This window comes from Grus americana, chromosome 5, assembly GCF_028858705.1.
Source record: "Grus americana isolate bGruAme1 chromosome 5, bGruAme1.mat, whole genome shotgun sequence".
Lineage (NCBI taxonomy): Eukaryota > Metazoa > Chordata > Aves > Gruiformes > Gruidae > Grus > Grus americana.
The window spans coordinates 46,207,959-46,225,765 of NC_072856.1; the positions used below are offsets into that span (position 1 = coordinate 46,207,959).

General features: G+C 40.0%; 1 protein-coding gene across 3 annotated transcripts; it reads left to right on the forward strand.

Annotated features, from left to right (window-relative positions):
• Positions 1–3,973: 3,973 nt before the first annotated feature.
• CIPC (CLOCK interacting pacemaker) lies at positions 3,974–16,116 on the forward strand. 3 transcript variants are annotated; one of them, XM_054827021.1, is made up of 5 exons: positions 3,975–4,131; positions 5,466–5,556; positions 7,027–7,201; positions 8,124–8,293; positions 11,857–16,116. In XM_054827021.1, the coding sequence occupies exons 3-5, from the start codon at positions 7,129–7,131 to the stop codon at positions 12,736–12,738; spliced, it is 1,125 nt and encodes a 374-aa protein (XP_054682996.1). In that variant the 5' UTR covers positions 3,975–4,131; positions 5,466–5,556; positions 7,027–7,128; the 3' UTR covers positions 12,739–16,116. The 3 variants fall into 3 exon arrangements, with proteins under 3 accessions (XP_054682994.1, XP_054682996.1, XP_054682995.1); XM_054827020.1 differs by having other exon boundaries at positions 3,981–4,131; positions 5,473–5,556; XM_054827019.1 differs by lacking the exon at positions 5,466–5,556 and having other exon boundaries at positions 3,974–4,131.
• The last annotated feature ends 1,691 nt before the right edge of the window (positions 16,117–17,807 follow it).

The window sequence follows — 17,807 nt, forward strand, 5'->3', positions numbered from 1 at the left end:
ATTCAAAGAGACACACGACACCTAGTGGTTATTAGAAATAATGCAGAGGCCATGTAGAATGTGAAGATACTTATCACCATTCTCAGGTTCACAAAATTAAGATGCAACTAGAAAAATGAAGACACTGGACAAGTTACAATCCATGTTATAGAGTCAGCAGAGATGGCCTTAACAGACTCAACACTTAGGACACAAAAATCTCCCAAAGCAACCACCAACATCTGAAATACAAATCCAAATAATTTTTTGATCTCCAGGAAAACATGACATCTATCCTACTTCGGAGTAAACAGTAGCTCTTTCATGACAACAGTGTAAATCCTTTAGATTTCTCCATCAGAAAATAACAATATAATGAGATTTCCCTGCTGGCATTGCACTGATTAAGTTAACCCATCCTTCTACACCCTGTAGCTTTCCACACGCTGGAGGTTATATTGAAGACAGACAGAGAAGATGATTGCGCTGGGGAAGTAAGCGAGTATGAAAGGGCACGCTGCCCTCCACAGTACTCTGGAGTGCTGAAATGGTCTGATGCTGCACAGATTAAAAGCAGTTGCTGTGGCTGGTCTTTTGCATAGTTTCCCCAAATCCTCAGTTGGCCCAAGAGTCTAGGAGTTGCAAAAGTATTAAACCCACCTTTGTTCTCCTCCAACATAATACAGTACAGAAGAGTGTAAAGAGCATCAAAGTTGCTTTATTCTTGATAAGCCATCTCTGCTAATTGTTTGTTATTGTTAAATCATCATCATTCTGCCTTCCCTTAATTTGGAGACAATTATGGTAAAGATGAAGTTGCAGATGAATACAAGAATCTGAAAGATGTGTACTTTGTAAAGGAAACATACCTAGATGAAGTTGAAGTGTAGAAAAACACCCCGAGTCATTGCTAAAATACCTTCATTAGAGAAAAATCTTGTTAACTGCTGTGTGAAATTCTATGACCTGTGATAGACTTCAGGTCAGAGCAGGTGATCACACAATATCTCTTTCATGCTTTGATATTTATTAAGATATTAATTATTAACAAAACCCACATGTGGAATGTCTCTTCAAACAGATTTGGAGGTTTAATATTGTTTTAATGTCTAACAACACAGCTAACACAAATATAAAGGGAAACACATTTGAGATTTAGTGCCCCTCTGCTGAAAGGTGAAGCAAATACTTTATCCACATGAATTCATTCTTTGGTTAAGACCAATGAAAACTTAGAGGCATCATTTAAACAATATTCTTCTATTAATGTATTAAAATTACAGAAATGAATAATAGAAGGAACAAAGATATCTGTATCAAAATGTCATAAAAGTTTGACTTTGGTTCAATAAAATGAGATGAATAAAGCTATTTGCAGACTAATTTAATGCAATACGGTACCTAGTAAATTGTATTTTGTCTGTGATAGCAAAATAAATCAGTGAGTATATGAAGAAAAAAAGATTGAGTACACAATGTTTTCAGACAAACACCTAACTTCTTCAGTTCAGATAATGTATTATGAAACAACATTCTTCTTCTGACCTGGCTATGTTTTACTTCTGAAGTTTGCCAAACATTTTTCTACTGCTGTGTTAGAACAAAAGATTCTTTGTTCCATAAGCATTTAGGAAGTCCATGCATCGACACCTTTATTAATTGTTCAGTAACCACACAAGACCTATTGTTTAACCACCTCATTGGATAAATACTTGCTTTTGTCCCTCTTAAGCCAAGAAAGATGATTTCTGCATCTTTTCCTGGAAGAAGAGATTCAACACTTTTTTTTAAATAGAAGTGTTGAAAACCTAAACTGAGTAAACATTCCATCATATTTCACCCATATTCTTTTCCCTCTTCTCCTGTTGTATTACCAGAATAAACAGGGAAGTGAACAAAAAGCTAATACTTATTTGCCAAAATGCTCACCTTTACAATAAACAAACCACAGTACAACATATGAAGCAAGGAAAACATCCTGTTGCCACTGACAGTAATCACTAAAAGCACACAGTAAATGAGACCTTGTATCAATGAAGAATCAAACGAAAGAAAAAGGGAGAGAAGGGACAATTACAGAAGTATTATTAAAATCACAAAAAATGCATATTTTGGAGCAGGGAAAATTCAGGTGATAATGCTCAATACAAACCTAAGGTTTAATTCAACTGAAATTCAGTTAGAATCCAGGTGATAAGATTTAGTTTATTTAAAACAGAGCTTTATGTCAACTATCCAAGAAAACTTCTCTATTAAACAGTACAGTATTTCAGTTCTCCTACCTGCTGCTCCTTGGATGAAGGCCTGGTATCATGCATTTCAAACCTGTTCTGAATCACCTGAACTGAACAGCAGGTTGTCTGTCCCACATACAGATTACTCGCTCTCTGATGAGCTGTTTTCAGTGAGCACCCACACATACTCCATATCCTGAGAAATCTGGTCTCTGTGGAGATCAGTAAAGGTGGTTTCTGGGGATAAGGCAACCAGGACCATGCCTGAGCAAATATCATGATGCAACAGCATTCTTAACATGCTTTTCCTCGGAACCCAAACCTCCTGAACGGTAAGTGATCCAAATCCACAGTCTACAGATGACACATCTCATGGTACTGTTTAGATGTAACTTGGAGCAAACTCTGGTATTTAAATACTCAAAAATACATCCTAGAATATGTGTCACTACTGTTCTCTCACAGCACTTCGGATTGGCAGGACTGGAATCTGTTCTGTGTCACATTTTCAAAATGACTGTCATTTCACATAATCCTGGATATTTTTGTTTTGCATTTGACAGGTTATTTATGAGACTATGCTGAGATTAAAGGTCCTTCTTCTCAGGAATTTATTAGATCATGTTGATCTTCTTAATCACCGTGCTTCAGGTTCTTTAACAAGACCATGATAACAATGGAAGTATTTCTTTCATCCATTTCTATTCAGGGAATTCATTGTGTCTTTGCTCAGTCCTTCCACACAGCCTTTCCAGTTCTAATGAAATGGCTTTCATGTCCAAATGCAAAATATTCTGACAGATTTCAGAGTGCTGGTAGTGTTTACGCAGTTCTCAGAACAAGAATAGCTATTCTAGTTGCATTCGTTGAACCAGAGGATTCGCGTCCTACTTACTTGCCCTTGCTTTATGTGCAGTTCATGGAAAGCAAATCCATGTATTTATTTCACTATCTCATATTTATCAACCACATAGAAAAATAAGGGTATCGTATCCTTTACTCCTGACAGCTCCTCCTTTTGCCATGTTTTCCCTCTTTGAGACACGTTTAAAGCTTTTGGATCTCTTTGGTGCTCCTTTCCTCATTCTGTAAGTGGCTGGCTGTCAGTGTTTCTGTTTTCACTGTCATCTCTCTTTCTTGGAGTGAGAAAGGCTCTACAGAAGTCTAAACTCCTGCGTAGAGAAGAACTGTACTCTTTTGCACCATATTGGGGAAATCCAGCAACATCTCAAACTCCTGGCTCTGGTTACCCTCTCTTGATTCCCTCAGAAGTCCAGGCCAGGCAATAGACAGCTTCAGACTCTCACACACTTGCCTGCCCGTGTGGGCACAAGGCCCACAGAAGGTACCCGCACCATTTTTCAGTAACAATGCTCCTTTCTGCCATGTCCCTGACAGTCGTGGTGGGATAGGTCTCCAGAAGCCTTTTAAAAACAACATAATGGCAGGCCTTTCTCCCTGACAGACCCTGTGTGCATCCATGGCCACTTGCAAATCTAGAGCTGCCCGTTCCCACCTCACACCGATGCCCACTGCACTCGAGGGCCTGTGGTACGGACTCCTGTAACGAGCCTGTCCCTGCTGTCCCCAGAGGCCCCTGCCCTCCCGCCTAGCTCCCGGTCAGCCGCACACGCCTCGCGCACCACGGCGCCATGCCAGCCCCCCACCCCGTGAAGCCCAGCGCGTGAATGGTGGGAGCGCATGCGCGCTGCAACCACCCCGCCTCCAGCTAGCGCAGAGCTCGGCGGGCCGGCGCGGGCAAGCTTTGCTGTGCGCATGTGCGCCTCTGGGAGCCGGGAGGGCAACTTTCCTCTTCCGGAGTGGGTTTGTCTAGGCGGTTGGGGAGGTTCGTGCTCCATGGTAGGGTGTCGCGCATGTGCGGCCTGGCGGGGTTAGAGCTGTGGCGGCCCGCATCCAGGTGAGGGGTGGCTCGGTTCGGGGGGAGGCGACCGTGAGGGAACGGTGGCAGCTGTGGGGCCTGGGGACTCCCGGCCATCGCCGGGACCTGCTTCGCCTCGCTCTGTGGCGGGGTGGCGGTTCGGGCCCGAACGCCGGGTGGTTCGGCCCGCCTGTGCGGGGGCCTCACCTCACGCCGGGCCCGCTGCGAGGGCACCGCGGCTGGGGCGGGCAGAGCTCCGGGGCTCCCCGCCGCCCGGGCCTGGCGTGCGGGCAAAGCGCCGGGAAAGCGCTCGGGTGGGATCAGCTCTCGCCGCTGCGGCGGGCGGGAAGGAGGGCCTTGGGCGTCGGGGTTGACGCCCGGTGCTTCCCCCCGGGGCGGGGCGGAGGGGCAGGAGGGATCCCGCGTCTCGAGAGAGTGGCGCTTCTGGTTTGTTTAGTTTCGGTTGTGGTTTTGCTGTTGTTACTGTTTTGGGTTTTTCTGTAAGGGAAGAGAAGGAGATGTACCAGCCCTTCCCAAATTTTCCTTTGATGCAAGGCTAAGCAGATAGCATGCTCTTATTTTACTTATTTCTAGCCCTCCTTCTGTTTCTAGTTCTGCTTTTTTGGAGATTATCATCAATATGTATCACTTTCCTTAAAAATACATTTGATTTGGAAACGAATAACTAATGAAAGTGTGGATCAGGACTTAAGCCTCATCTTCCATTCCAGCAGTAGCATCTAGGTTGCTCTTGTGTAGTTTTGTTTGCTCCATACCTGTTAGCAGGTTGGCAGGTGTGATTGAAGATGGAAAGTGAAAATTATGTGAATAGCTACGGAGGAACTTATCTTCTGCTGACCATTATTCTGTCTTGTAGTTATACAGACAGTCATCCTACCATCTGAGTACTGTTACCTAATGTACAGAATTCATTACTGGAAGTGCCAAGACTCAAGATCTTGGAGCTAAATTCTAACAACCACTTATCAGGACCTTAAAAAGAAACTTGCCTTTCAGGGTAGATTATTCTAGAATGTCTGCTGCAATGTCATTTGAAGTAGCTTGCACTGCTGGCCTGACTATGATGCAAATTCCTGTATTTGTAATTTAGATATACATCTCTAACATGAGACATAAGTTCAAAGGGTTGCTTTATAGGAAACTCATTTTTACAAATAATGTTAGATGTAATTTCTACACTTCATCCTGTTGTTTTTCTGTTAGCCAAACTCTCAGCTACTTTCTTTAAAAGAAGCAGAAACTTTGCTCTGTCTTACTAGAGTCTGCCTACCCTCAGGAAGCAGCTGAAGGTTGTGACAAGTATGTAGTATGGGAGGCCATAATGTAACTATACATTTTTCTGATTTTCATAGCTTTTAGTTTCAGCCTTCCAGTGTTCTCATTCTGGGTGTGGGAAGAAGAGGGCATTTCTAAGGCCATGTCTCCCCTAGGAGTGCATTGCAGGTATAGTATGTGTTGTGCTTTTAGCAGTATGGGTTTCTGTAGCCCCAGCATGTTCTCTGATCACTTACTTTATTTTCTCTGATGACCAACTTTACTCTTGGGAGTGAAACAGACTGTATTAACAAAATCATAGCTTTGCAGGTTCAGCTGTATTTGTTGTATGGGTTTCACCCAGCTCAGATTAATTATTTGGGGATTCAGTCCCTGGGATAGCTAAGTTTTTGCAGGATAAATATGGCCTGAGTAACGTTTAATTTTTGGAAAAAAAAAGTTGCTTATGAATAACCTTTAGCTTTTAGTTTGTTTTGATTTTTGGTGGTGGAGAACCATGTCTACTACATTAGTCAAAGAGTAAAATGTAGATAGAAAACTAATTTGAGATATTTCTATTCTGAAAGTCTCCAGTTAGCTCACTGGCAGTGTAAAAAGAGATACACAACTATCCAATGTGACTCAGAGGGGCATTGATTTAATTACATATAACAACATTATACTTTTTATCTGCTGTTTTATCTTAGTTACCCAGATTGCTGAACAGGTTGCTGTAGAATTGGGCATTACATTTTTAGCAGATCAGGAAATCACATTGCTATTTCCCAAGTTTTGTGTGTACAGTAAGGAATTATTACCTTGTCTGACAGAATTAATAACTGAGTTAGAAATTATTTATGCATTGCGCTCTCCTGGTGAATCTGTGTACTTTACTCAGTAATTTTAAGTATGAAATGGCTCTGCTTCAGGTAATTCTGTAAGATTGGCTGACCTGTACTCTGACTTGCTCAGCCACTGAAGAAAGGAGCTGAATGAAACAGGTGCATTCTGCCCCATCAACTGCATCCACGTCTTCAGTACCTCTAAAATACCTTTGATTCATTGATAGCATTCACGGCACTAGTGAAAAATAAAGATTTTTTTTAAAAAAGTAAAATATCTGTGCTGTATTTCTGCTTCAATTAATTTCTTCCTATGCCTTAGGTTTTTTTGGCATCTTTTAACTTACCCTAAAGGACTCAACAGCCGTGCCTAGTATGATATGGTTCTCTTGTCGTTGATGCAGGGGACTGAAAGATTGGATCATGGAAACTTTCCTGAAACTTAAAAAATCAGCTGAAGGCAGTTGGGAAACTTTAGTCCAGAAAATTCTACAAAGTAACTTGTCAGTTGATGCAAAGAGTTGTGCTGATCTTTTCTACTCTGTAATGCATTATTAAATGCTCGTAGTTCAGAGAGTTTTGCAGGGAACAAACTGTGGTTTTATTGAACAAGCCTTTGCTAACCTAAGTGTGTGATAAACGTGGCAAATATGAAGCTAGGAGTTGAATAGAATTCTATGAATTGCTTAACACATACAGCAAACCTTTGATAACCAGATTTCCATAAGGACAAACATGACCACCTTTGTTGTTTTATACTGATAGAACTTTCTTCAGATTCAGAGAAAGTCCATTTTTGGTCTTAACTGTTTTGTAGTTCCTCAATGGAAAAGGTGTTAAAAACTGTCTGCAGCAGTATGGAAACATGGAGACACAATAGTCATCTATTGAGACCCTCAAGGAACTATTGGGCAAAGTGATGGAAATGAAGAGCTTGAAACATCACTTCAGCATGGCGGCAGCTGAATCTGACAAGGACTCTGGATATTCAGGTTTAGAAAACCACTATTTTACCTCTTTTTTTCTGTGTTATCTTGCTCAGACTTTGCTTTTATTGGTGATGTTTAACAAATCTGACTCTAGCCCCTTACGTTTTATGTCTCGTTACCTGTGAGGGCCTTTGTATGCAAGATAGCTTGCAGCTGTAATCATCCTACCGTCAAACTTTTTTGGAGTGGAGCTTTATGTAGTTATAAAATTCATCCTGTGAATTTGAATGGCATGAGAATTTAAAATGTGCCTAATAAAGAAACGAATGGAAGAACCTTAGACTTCAGAGTCTAGAAGTGGGGATGGCAGAATTACTTTTTGTTCTTTGCAGTGATGAATGAACTGTTGGATTATGCCGTCTAATGTCTCTCAGGATTTGTCCAGATTGTCAGTAGAGCCTGATAAACCAGACAATAATTGTTATAACATCAGTAAAATATAGGCATGGTGTGCCATTTTAATACTCAATAAAACTGTGCAAAGATGGCCTTTAAAAGAAAAAATAATGCTTTTGTGAGAGATATCTGCCTTATTGAGTTTGTAGATAGAAGATTTTAAGGCACAAAATGCCTGCAGCACAGATTACAGCTGTGGCAAAGCTGGACCCCATAGTTCTTTCCTGTAACAGGTTTTAGAGCAGTCTTCGTGATAGTGTGTAGTCCCTTGGAAACTAAATATGAAAGAACAAAAAGTAATAGATTTTTTGGGAGACAATATCTGCATGAGAACTGGTCTGAAATATAAAGCCTTTTATTAAAGGCTATTTGACAGCTGTCACAGCAAGTCTAATTTTATTGGTATTCCAGAACTAAACTTTATTGTTCTTTGTGGCTTGGTTGAAAGGAAGCAGAATAGTAGAACTGAAAGGATGTAGCAAGTACGCTGCATGTGAAACAACTAACAGCTGAATTCTACATCTGGCAGATGGAAGTTCAGAGTGCCTTAGTGCTATGGAGCAGACTGACTCGGAGGATGTGCTGAATGCGTTGTGTTGGAACACAGAGGATGGACCTTGGCAATGCCCAGTGACCACAAGCAACTCCTTTCCCTCACTTTCTCCTATGGTTGTAATGAAAAATGTGTTAGTTAAGCAGGTAGGGAAAAAATAATATATTGAAAAATATTGCATGCTCTTAATTTTTTTTTTAAATATTTTTACTTTCAGAAAGATTTTACAAAGTTGTTGCAGTCCAGAAGTAACTGGTAACTTGAAAAGTTCTATTGTGATAGCCTGTTCTTTTGAGGCAGCTAGAATCACTAAGATGGAAAAAATGTGAAATGAAGAAGCTCTGCTACATCTACTAAACCTCTTTGTCTCAAAGGATCCCCAAAAAATAGATCTTTAAGAATTATGTGAATAGCACCAAAGATCAAAAAAAAGTGAGCATTTTTCCTTTTGAAAGCTGATGCTTTCTTTTTCATTCAATAAAGACAGTAAAGTAGGATGATAGGTTTTGCTTCCTAGTTCTTAGGTCCTATAAGTGCTTTATGTGCAATAGGAAACACTAATCCAGAATGTTATAAATGAAAAAATTAAATCTGTATCTGAAGTTAGCTGTGGTATTGTAATAGTTGTTTCTCTTAATTGTATGTGATGGCTTACATTGCAAGAATTACATTCCCTATTTATGTCCTCCAGTATCTTGTTATGTGTTGTTCCTCCAGCACATCTGTGAGATTCCTAACTTAAACATTGTAACAGAAGATACACGAACTCCAAATTCAAAGTATTGCCATATTAGTAGACCTCTTGCTCTGTACTCACTCATGTTTTCTGAGCAGAGCAAAAGTTCTTCAGTGGTTTTTATTAGAATATTTCTGACAATACAGGGAGAAGGGAGAAAAAAATAATACAGATCCTGATCCTTTTTCTGCTGAATCTATTATGACAACAAGCAAAAAGTATTAAATTCAAATACTGTATGTCAATGCTAACACAGATACGGGTTTCTGTTAGCACTTGGCAGATTATGCATTTGTGGGGGAGGTGGTTCTGATCTCTGAGCATTGTGCTTTATCTTGACAAGAAAAAAAAAATTATTTTATAGTCATGTTCCTAGATGTGTGGACAAAATACCATCTAAACAAATGCTGAAGTTTTCATATAATAGGGAGTAGGTAAACTTCACCAAAGGTTGATAGCCTTTGGCCCAGAGCTCAAAAATTAAACACTGATTGCAGTGGTAGTCTGTTAAACTCCAGGTTGTGTTGCAAACTGTTAAGAGGTAGCAACTAATAATAAGTAGCTTTTATATATATATTTTATATATATATGTGTGTGTATATATATATTTTTATAAAAAAACCCAAATCTGATAGTATAGCAAGAAGAGAATTTGGGGAGGAGAGTTGGAGGTAGATAAAATTACCAGACTTGGTTCTCTTGAGCAATGCATCATAACATCTGTGTCTAATTATGTGTGGTTAAGGACAATAACATTAAATTGAAAAATGTTTACTGCAAGAAACAGAAGCAACAAGTCTAGGTCAGAATAATAATAAAGTGTCTTTCTGCTTCTTTCCATCATGCCTAGTTACGTCAGTCATGCTGGTCATCTTTCTAAAATGGTCTTTTCAACGCAGCACTCGGTTAGGCTCGCTGGACCAAAAGTAGAAAAAAAAAAAAAAGCAGCATCCAGTTACTGCTGTTTATTTGTTCCAGTTTCAATTTCAATCAGCATCATCCTTCTGTCTTAGAACCACTGTGATCCTGCGGAGTGATGGTTACCTGCTGTCCTAATTTCAGAGTGTAAATAGGTAACAATAATGTTACTAAAAAAAAAAAAAAAGGCAGAGATTAATTCTCTGAGACAGTGTTGCTTGTAAGTCTTGTAAAAGTCCTTAATGAGTAGGAAGGCTTTTTAGACAAGTGGCACTGATACATGCAGGATGTTAGCTTTCATTTAAAAAAAACCCAAAAAAACCCAAAACCCCAAACAACAAAACCACTTTGCAGCATTAGCAAAATAAACATGTCCTTCTATACTAAAAATGAGGTTTTTGGGTAGGAGAACAAAAGCAGAATGCAATGTGAGTGGAAAGGAGAAGAAAGTAAATATCGGAGATAGGAAAAAAAACAAGAACAAGATAAACAGTTACCACAGCTCTTTTGGCCTCAATAATTTTGGGGCTCTGCTGTGCTAGATACTGTACTATTGTGCAGTAAATGACAACTTATAAGCCCAAAACCTTACTCCTTAAGGCTGCATGTTCTGTCCTGTGTATATATAGCCATAGTATTTATATACTTCCTCACTCTTAACCTCTCCAAACACTTTTCTTTTGAATGTGTTCTTTCTTCTGTGATAAGGTAATATTTATTTTTTACAGGTAGTTGTTCTGTACCCCTACTCTGTAAGCATCTTGTCCACTGAACTAAAGAAGTTCTGTGTCAGAGTAGATAATTGAATCTCATCTCCAAGTCTCTGTCCTAATCAGTGGGTAATACCTGCTTTTGACAAGTTCAGGTCCTGTACTGGGGGAACGGACTTCAGCAAAGCGTGTTAGCGTTTGCCCCTTTAAATCTTATGAGACTAGAGGAAAGGAGATGGATTTCAGATGACTCAGTATAGTACCAAAAATAGTAAAATGTATTTGCACTAGCTAAAAACTGTGCCTTCAGCAGGCCTGCCGGTAGCGTTCCAAGTCATAAGGAATTGGAAAAGCATCTGACAGTATATTATATTAGTATAATTGTAGTGGTGATGACTGAAATATATTAAGAAGTGAGATTTTGCTTCAGGAAGAAATAGTAGTATCTCTCACTAGACCATTTGATGTTTTTGGAGAAAAGTGGGCATGCTTTTTGGCCAGGAGATCTCATGAAGATCTGTAGTAATGTATTGCAGGAGAAAGAGGTAATGTCTTGTAAAAATTGATGTATTCCCCTATATTGCAGAAAATGGCTTGTGGGAGGGAGTAAAAACTTGGTCATTTTTCTTGAAATAAAATGCTCTTAAGGTTTATTGGTGTGCACTATTTCACCAGAAATATGGAGTTAAACTGCTCTGGGCTTACAACAAGCATTGGTTTATATTCAGCTTTTTTCTTCCTACTTCATGGTTTTAAATTTATTGAAACTGTGTATTGTACTTAAGATTGCAAGACTTACTGAACAGCTGTCGTCTATTTTAAATAACCATTTCAAAAGCTTGCTATAAGAATAGAATTGACAAGATTAGAGTTGCTGCCTTTCAACAAAGGAGTCTGAATTGTTCCTAAAATGTCTGTGCAGTCTCTCTCAGACTCTTTTAAAATATTTCATAACCACAGTGCTTAATTATTTTTCAACTTTTCTGTACACTTGTTCAGCCTTAAGTCTGGGTCGAACTTTTAGGTGAACGTTGTACAGTATAAGCATGCTTTGTAATCCTCATTTAGGAAAGCATGTATAAATTCACATTGAATTGTTTTTAAATTTATTTGCTGTTCCATATTAAAAGGATTATGGATTACAGCTTTGGTTCTGGTGCTATGATCTGTTGTCAGAGGCAGAAAAGGATGAGTTTGATGGAAAACTGTTCAGAACATATTAATTGGACAGTGTATATCAAATATGAAGAAATGGCACAGTCCACCTATTTCATTTAAAGTTTTTTGATCCTCTTCTACAATGCTATTGTAAGACTTCTGTTTTTTCCCTGTTTGTGCTTCTCAGGGGAGTTCATCATCACAGCTCCAGTCTTGGACTGTGCAGCCATCCTTTGAGGTGATTCCAGCTCAGCCACAGCTAGTGTTTCTTCGTCCCTCAATCCCACCTCCTATTAACCCTCAGCCTGTTGGGAAAAAGAGAAATGACTCCACTAATTACCTGCCCATCCTGAATTCTTATCCCAAAATAGCACCACAGCCCTGCAAAAGAGATCACTCCTTTGATGTAGAAGAACATCAGGAAACCAATTGCCATAAACGACTCTGCACAGAAGCACCCAAGATGGAGACTTCTCCTGTATCGAGGAGCACAGGCTTGCCTACTAGTCCTTTTGCCCACCTACCAGTTAGCTTTAAGACCCTTCAAGATTCTAACCAGCAAGGTTCTTCAACTCTAGTGACAAGTGGAAAACTGTCAGCTCTTCCTGGTTTTCATCATGTTTCCAGTGACAGTCAGAAAATGCCGGGTTTGACTCCCCTTTTGCCTTTTGGAGCTCTGCAGGCTACAAAGTGCACCCCTCATGAGAGTGAGAGTGCAGCACAGACTACGATGCAGTCTGCAGTGTGGAGCCCCCCGTTGATACCAGAAGAGATTTGCACTACCCCTGAGCTGCTCTTGCAACAACAAAGCAAGTGCAGACGCTTTCAGAATACACTCGTTGTGCTACGCAGGTCGGGATTGCTGGAGATCACTTTAAAAACCAAGGAGCTCATTCATCAGAACCAGGTGACTCAGGCCGAGCTGGACCGGCTGAAGCACCAAACGCAGCTTTTCATAGAGGCAATAAAGAACAATGCTCCACAGTCATGGGCAGAGCTAGAAGCATCTCTAACAGGATCTGATAAAGCTGATAGCAACCTTGAAGATCCCACTTATCCCAACATGTAGTAAAAAGATACATAGCTGTTGGTCAAGTTATTTCTGTGCCTCCTGTTTCCTGTCTCAAGCTTTTACTTGAGCATTTTCTGAGTCCCAAGACTTGTGAAGTGGCATGCCGTTAACAACTTGTCTTCAGAGCCAGTTGTGGGACTGAAATAGCATGGTAGGGTCTTGACAGAATGGGTACTTCCTACTTCAGTGTGACCTTGAACACCATGCTCGCTCTATGTACTTCCTTGGACTTGAGAAGCTTGGATGCGCTCTGCTGGCATGTTCCCATTCTTGCAGTGAAAAGACAGTCATTTGCAGTATTCTGCAAGCAAGCATCTTCCTATTCCCATGTTCAGATAGTCAGTTCTGAGAATGGAGCAGCAGAACAGACCCCAGTATTGGGCCATCATCAGGTGCAAGCAGATGAAGGGAGTTGGTGTGAGAAGAGGAAACTCATGTTGGTGGGGTGATATCTTTAGGCTGTCGCTGTCCTTTGTTGTAACAGAGTCTTGCTTTGGGGTTTTAATGCATTTGAGTCAGCTTGTGCTGAAGCAGTATTCTATATTCATTTCAGTCTTTGGTCAAAGTGATGAGTGTCTTAAGACCCAAGTGAAATGATGTGTTTTGATGAGTGTACTTTTTTGATTTTGATCTGTACAGTCGAGTGAGTGAAAATCCCAAGGGTTGCACTGAGAGTGTTGTTCCAAAGCTGTATTTATTAATGGCTAACAAGTGTACAAGGCAAGTGGCTTCGGATTTTTTTGATAGCTAACAGATTAAACACTGTTATTAAAGACTGCAGTGACTTTTTTTAAACAGTACAAGGAAGATATTCATTCACCAGGATTAATTTGGCAAGACTAGTTGCATATTATTTGTTACGTGTATCTTTAGTTTACAAGAGAGATCTCAGCTTGGGTAATCTCCCTGAAAATTTTACCTACCTGAGTTTGAATGTAAAAAAAACCAAAAAAAACCCCAAACCAACCCCAAGACATTTTTCCTCCACATAAATTTATATCATTCCTAGCCTGCTTGCCTTGAGATACAGGTAACACCAGTGTGTGCATAAAGTATTAGGCCTTACTAGTAGAGATCCACGGTAGTCATGTTACAAAAGCTGTTTCATTTCAGTTTAGACACTTAACTATGTCACTCTCTCCAATCTAAAGGGGTTTTGGTTTTTTTTTTTCGGAAGCAGTCTCTGTAGAGAACTAAGAATGGCTTTGTCTAAGAAAGCTAAGGAATCTGGATTGTTTACGGTATGTTCCTTTCTGTGTGACACTGTTTTCAAAAAATTGTGCGGTCTAGGTGACCAGTTACTTTGACGCTTTGATCACTTCTATCAATTGTTTCAGATTCTTAAAAAAAGCTTGAAAATAGAGTGGATGTCTTGCTAATTTGTGACTAGACCTTTCAATTTTCTGATGCCTCTGGGAATCTGTTGCAGAAGACTGTAGAGAATGCTGCTGTAGTCTTCAAATATGTGAAATTGTAAGGGGCTTCTCTCTTGTAAGGGTTTCCCCCCTTTTGACACTGATGAAAAGAAATGCCGTACATGCCTCACAAAGAGGAGAAATGTGAGTCATATTTGTACTAGCCATAGGCCTGGAGAGAAATTTTGTGGCAGGATTCACCTTAGTGGAGCTGTAGCAAACTAGTAGCCATGCCTTTCATGGTATCCTGCCTGCCTGCTGAAGATTAGTGCAGTACGTAGGAATTGATTAAAAGAAAGGTGCTCATAGACTGTGTTCTGTCATGTATTTTTTAAATATACCTGCTATTATTGTGCATACGAGGATTTCTCATAACTCGCAGCACAGCAATATCGAAACTCGGCCAACAAACCCAGAAGGCAGGAAGGCAGCATAGTGTGGTGTAATAATGTAGGACATGTGTGATTTAGGTCTTATGGAATCAGTTGTGATATCTGCACAGAATGACATTTGGCAGGATAGATGAGATGGCACCTTCGGCCATTTGTGAAAGAATCCCAAAAGAGAAGCTTGTTTCTTCTGAGCTTCTTACAGGAAGGAGAAGAGGCAGTAGGAGGCAGTTCCATTGATTGGATGCCTGCAATAGGCCTAGAGGTGAGGGGTGAGAAAATGCATAGGATATCTTTCTCTTCATAAAATTCTTATTCTACCCATCTAAGAGGAGAATTTGAAGTGTAGAATATATATATTTTTAGGAAGTGATTGTCCTAGAAAATAAGATGATGGGCTCAGACTACTCAGAGATGAAGGGAAGTCAGAAAAAAAGAAGTCCAATTCTAGCTGTTTGAGACAAGAAAAAGTGAGTCTACTGGTGACCTCTTCTCCATCATATTTCCACTGCTCTGATAGAGTGAAAGGAAGGAAAAAATTGGCCTTGCAGGGTAATATCACCTGACTTGGGGCAACTCTAGCTGATAGAAATCTCTCATAGTCCACACAATACCACATGTATTTTTTTCCCCTGACGGCACTGAGGGTGGGCTGAAGTGGGTGTGCTTATAGCTGATGGGCCTTTCAGCTGGTGTAATTTGTATAAATATATATTCAATAAATCTGTGAGTGAAGTCCAGCAGCTGGTTAGAAATCTCCTACTGGGCATCAGTCCAGACTTAAATGGTATTTGCTGAACTAGAAAAATCCACTCTGGAACTATTATATGTAAATCTGGGGCCCCTTAGGAACCATATCCCTAGATAACTGCAAATCTTGACGCAATATCTATATAAAAGAAAAAGGATGTTGAAGGTCCCTAGTGATAGCTATGTCATCAAGTACCATTCTGTTCAGTTTCTCTTAGCTACCTTTATTCCTGGAAGCCCTGATAAACCTTTAAACAATGAGGGCTTTCCTTTCTTGACTGCAATTTAATAAAATAGGTTAGCTTGGATCTGTGTTGAGAAAATTAGTTGACTGCATCAGGACTAGAATAGGTTCTGACTCTGGGCAGGCTCTGGAAGTGGTCCAGTAGATTTCAGCAGAAACATTAACCTCTCTGATTGGAAACCTGTAAGCAATGAACTTACGGATTTTCTTGACCTTTGAAGTAGCAAGACTTTGTATTAACAAATTAGCTGAAGATAGCTGTCCCAGTCTAAAAAGTTAATCAGGGGCTTCAGTTGCTGCTGACAACAGGTAGGTGGGGTAGCTTGATGGGTCAGACAGACTGCTGTTTTTCTATTAAGTTGTAATAAATGTTGGTATTTTTGATTAATTTGACTATGTATTTTTGAAATTCTACTGCTCTAGTTGGAATGTAAACATTTTCTGTACTTTTGAAGTCCATTGCCAGCTCTGAATACAGTAGCCTAAGAACTCTGTTATAGAACGTGACCTTTTTGCTAAAACTTTACAGAAAGAGACTGTGAAATATGAATGAAATAAAGTACATACTTGAAAAGTTTGTGGACTATTTTAATGCTGTTAAACTGCAAAGTCCTTGGTTCCAAAGCATGCTTTACATACAGCTCCACAACAGCAGGTTGCCCATGTGGGAAAGTGCAGATCCAAAAGTGATACTATGATGTATCTCTCTGAAGGGAGTCATGTGAGCTTTAACAGTCTGTATGAATTAAAGGGTCTCTAGGAGGAGCATGAGTGAAAGTGGTCTGTACAGAACTCTAAAAATATTTTGTCGTGGGTGACCATTGGCATAGATCTGTCATGAACAACCTGGAAGGATTTTTTTCATCTCTGAACTGTTATCTCTATGTGATGACTGTACATTATGCTCACCGTCTGTGCAGGGCGAACTCCTACGCTGCATCTTAATTCTGTCAGCTGGGTATGCAGAAGTTCTAAACTGTGAAGTAATGATCTTGGCTACTGAAAGAGTTACTTGAGTGAAAAATTTTACTCTCACTCTCTTGAAGAAAATTCTTCAACTAAATCTGTATACCGGCTTTTCACGAAAACACGTTTTTCAAAATGTGGCCATCTTTACATGGTCTTTTCTTTTTTCAAAGATGACTCTGAGAATGAGGCAGTCATGCCCAGAACATCCTTGTGGCCTGAGGTCCTGCCCTAAGGTACAAAAGATTCTGGTTAAAGTTCTTACTTGGCACCAGACAAGGTAATAACTTGAATCTTGTTACTTTGCATCCAAAAAAGGAGTGCTGTCAATTGAAATAATGTTATACTCTGAGACTGGAAACAATGTTTGGAGATTTTGTATTTGTACAAGATAGGGGTACAATTCAAGCAGGAAATTTTCAGATCTCTGTATCTCTTCGGGCTAGCTGCTTCTTTACGTGGTGAAGTCTATCTGCAGGATGTCAGGCCTGTTCACCTCTATTTCACTGAAGCCAAAAAGGTGAATTGCTTCTTTTAGGTGCACTGCATCTGTCTTGGTTTTCTCTCTCATGACACAAAAACAGTCTGAAAGGAACAGTACCCCTGCAGGCTTGGGCCGAAGAATGTCTTGGAATGCAAAATTTCTCACATCTGCTAGATTGAACATAGTGTGCTGTTACTGCTTTCATTCTCGTGATTCCTGGGACGGAAATGTGGGGTCCCTACCTACGGAATTTTACCCTCTTGCTGTATCTAGGTGATGCTTCCTTTCAGGCCGCTGTGTAACGCAGCCATATACCCCCAACTGTATTGCATGGTCTTGAGTGCCTAAAATGTATGAGACTTTCCTTCCCTTCTTAAATCTGTACCTCCTTTAAGGTATGTCCATGAGACAAACTTAACTTCCAGTGTAATCTGATTCAGAAGGAGATGTGATGTGTTCAGTCTGCTCTCTTGCAGGGCACAATTTCCAAGACTTCCTCAAATTCTTGTTTGAACTAAAGCATGTTTTTAGAGGAACATCCTGCTTTGATCTGAAAGCTCCTAACGATGAAGCATCCACCCAAATTGTTAAAAATGTAATTACTTACTGTTAAAAATGTGCTTTTCATATTGAGCCTGAATTTGTCATCTTTCAGTATCCAGCTGTCAGATCTTTTGCCTTTTGTCTGCTAAAAGGAAGTGCATGCTGTGACATTGCTGTTTTCACTGTAGGCATTTACAAACTGAACAAGTAATTCTTCAGTTTTCTTTTTTTTGAAGTAACTGATTAAGCTCTCAAATCTTTTGAATCCTTTATTC

Bases quoted from the DNA above. Each gene is read 5' to 3' on its own strand.
- CIPC (XM_054827019.1), top strand. From the start codon at position 7,129: ATGGAAATGAAGAGCTTGAAACATCACTTCAGCATGGCGGCAGCTGAA. The intron at 7,202-8,123 runs GTTTAGAAAACC...TACATCTGGCAG, and splicing joins CAAGGACTCTGGATATTCAG to ATGGAAGTTCAGAGTGCCTT. The intron at 8,294-11,856 runs GTAGGGAAAAAA...TGTGCTTCTCAG, and splicing joins AAAATGTGTTAGTTAAGCAG to GGGAGTTCATCATCACAGCT.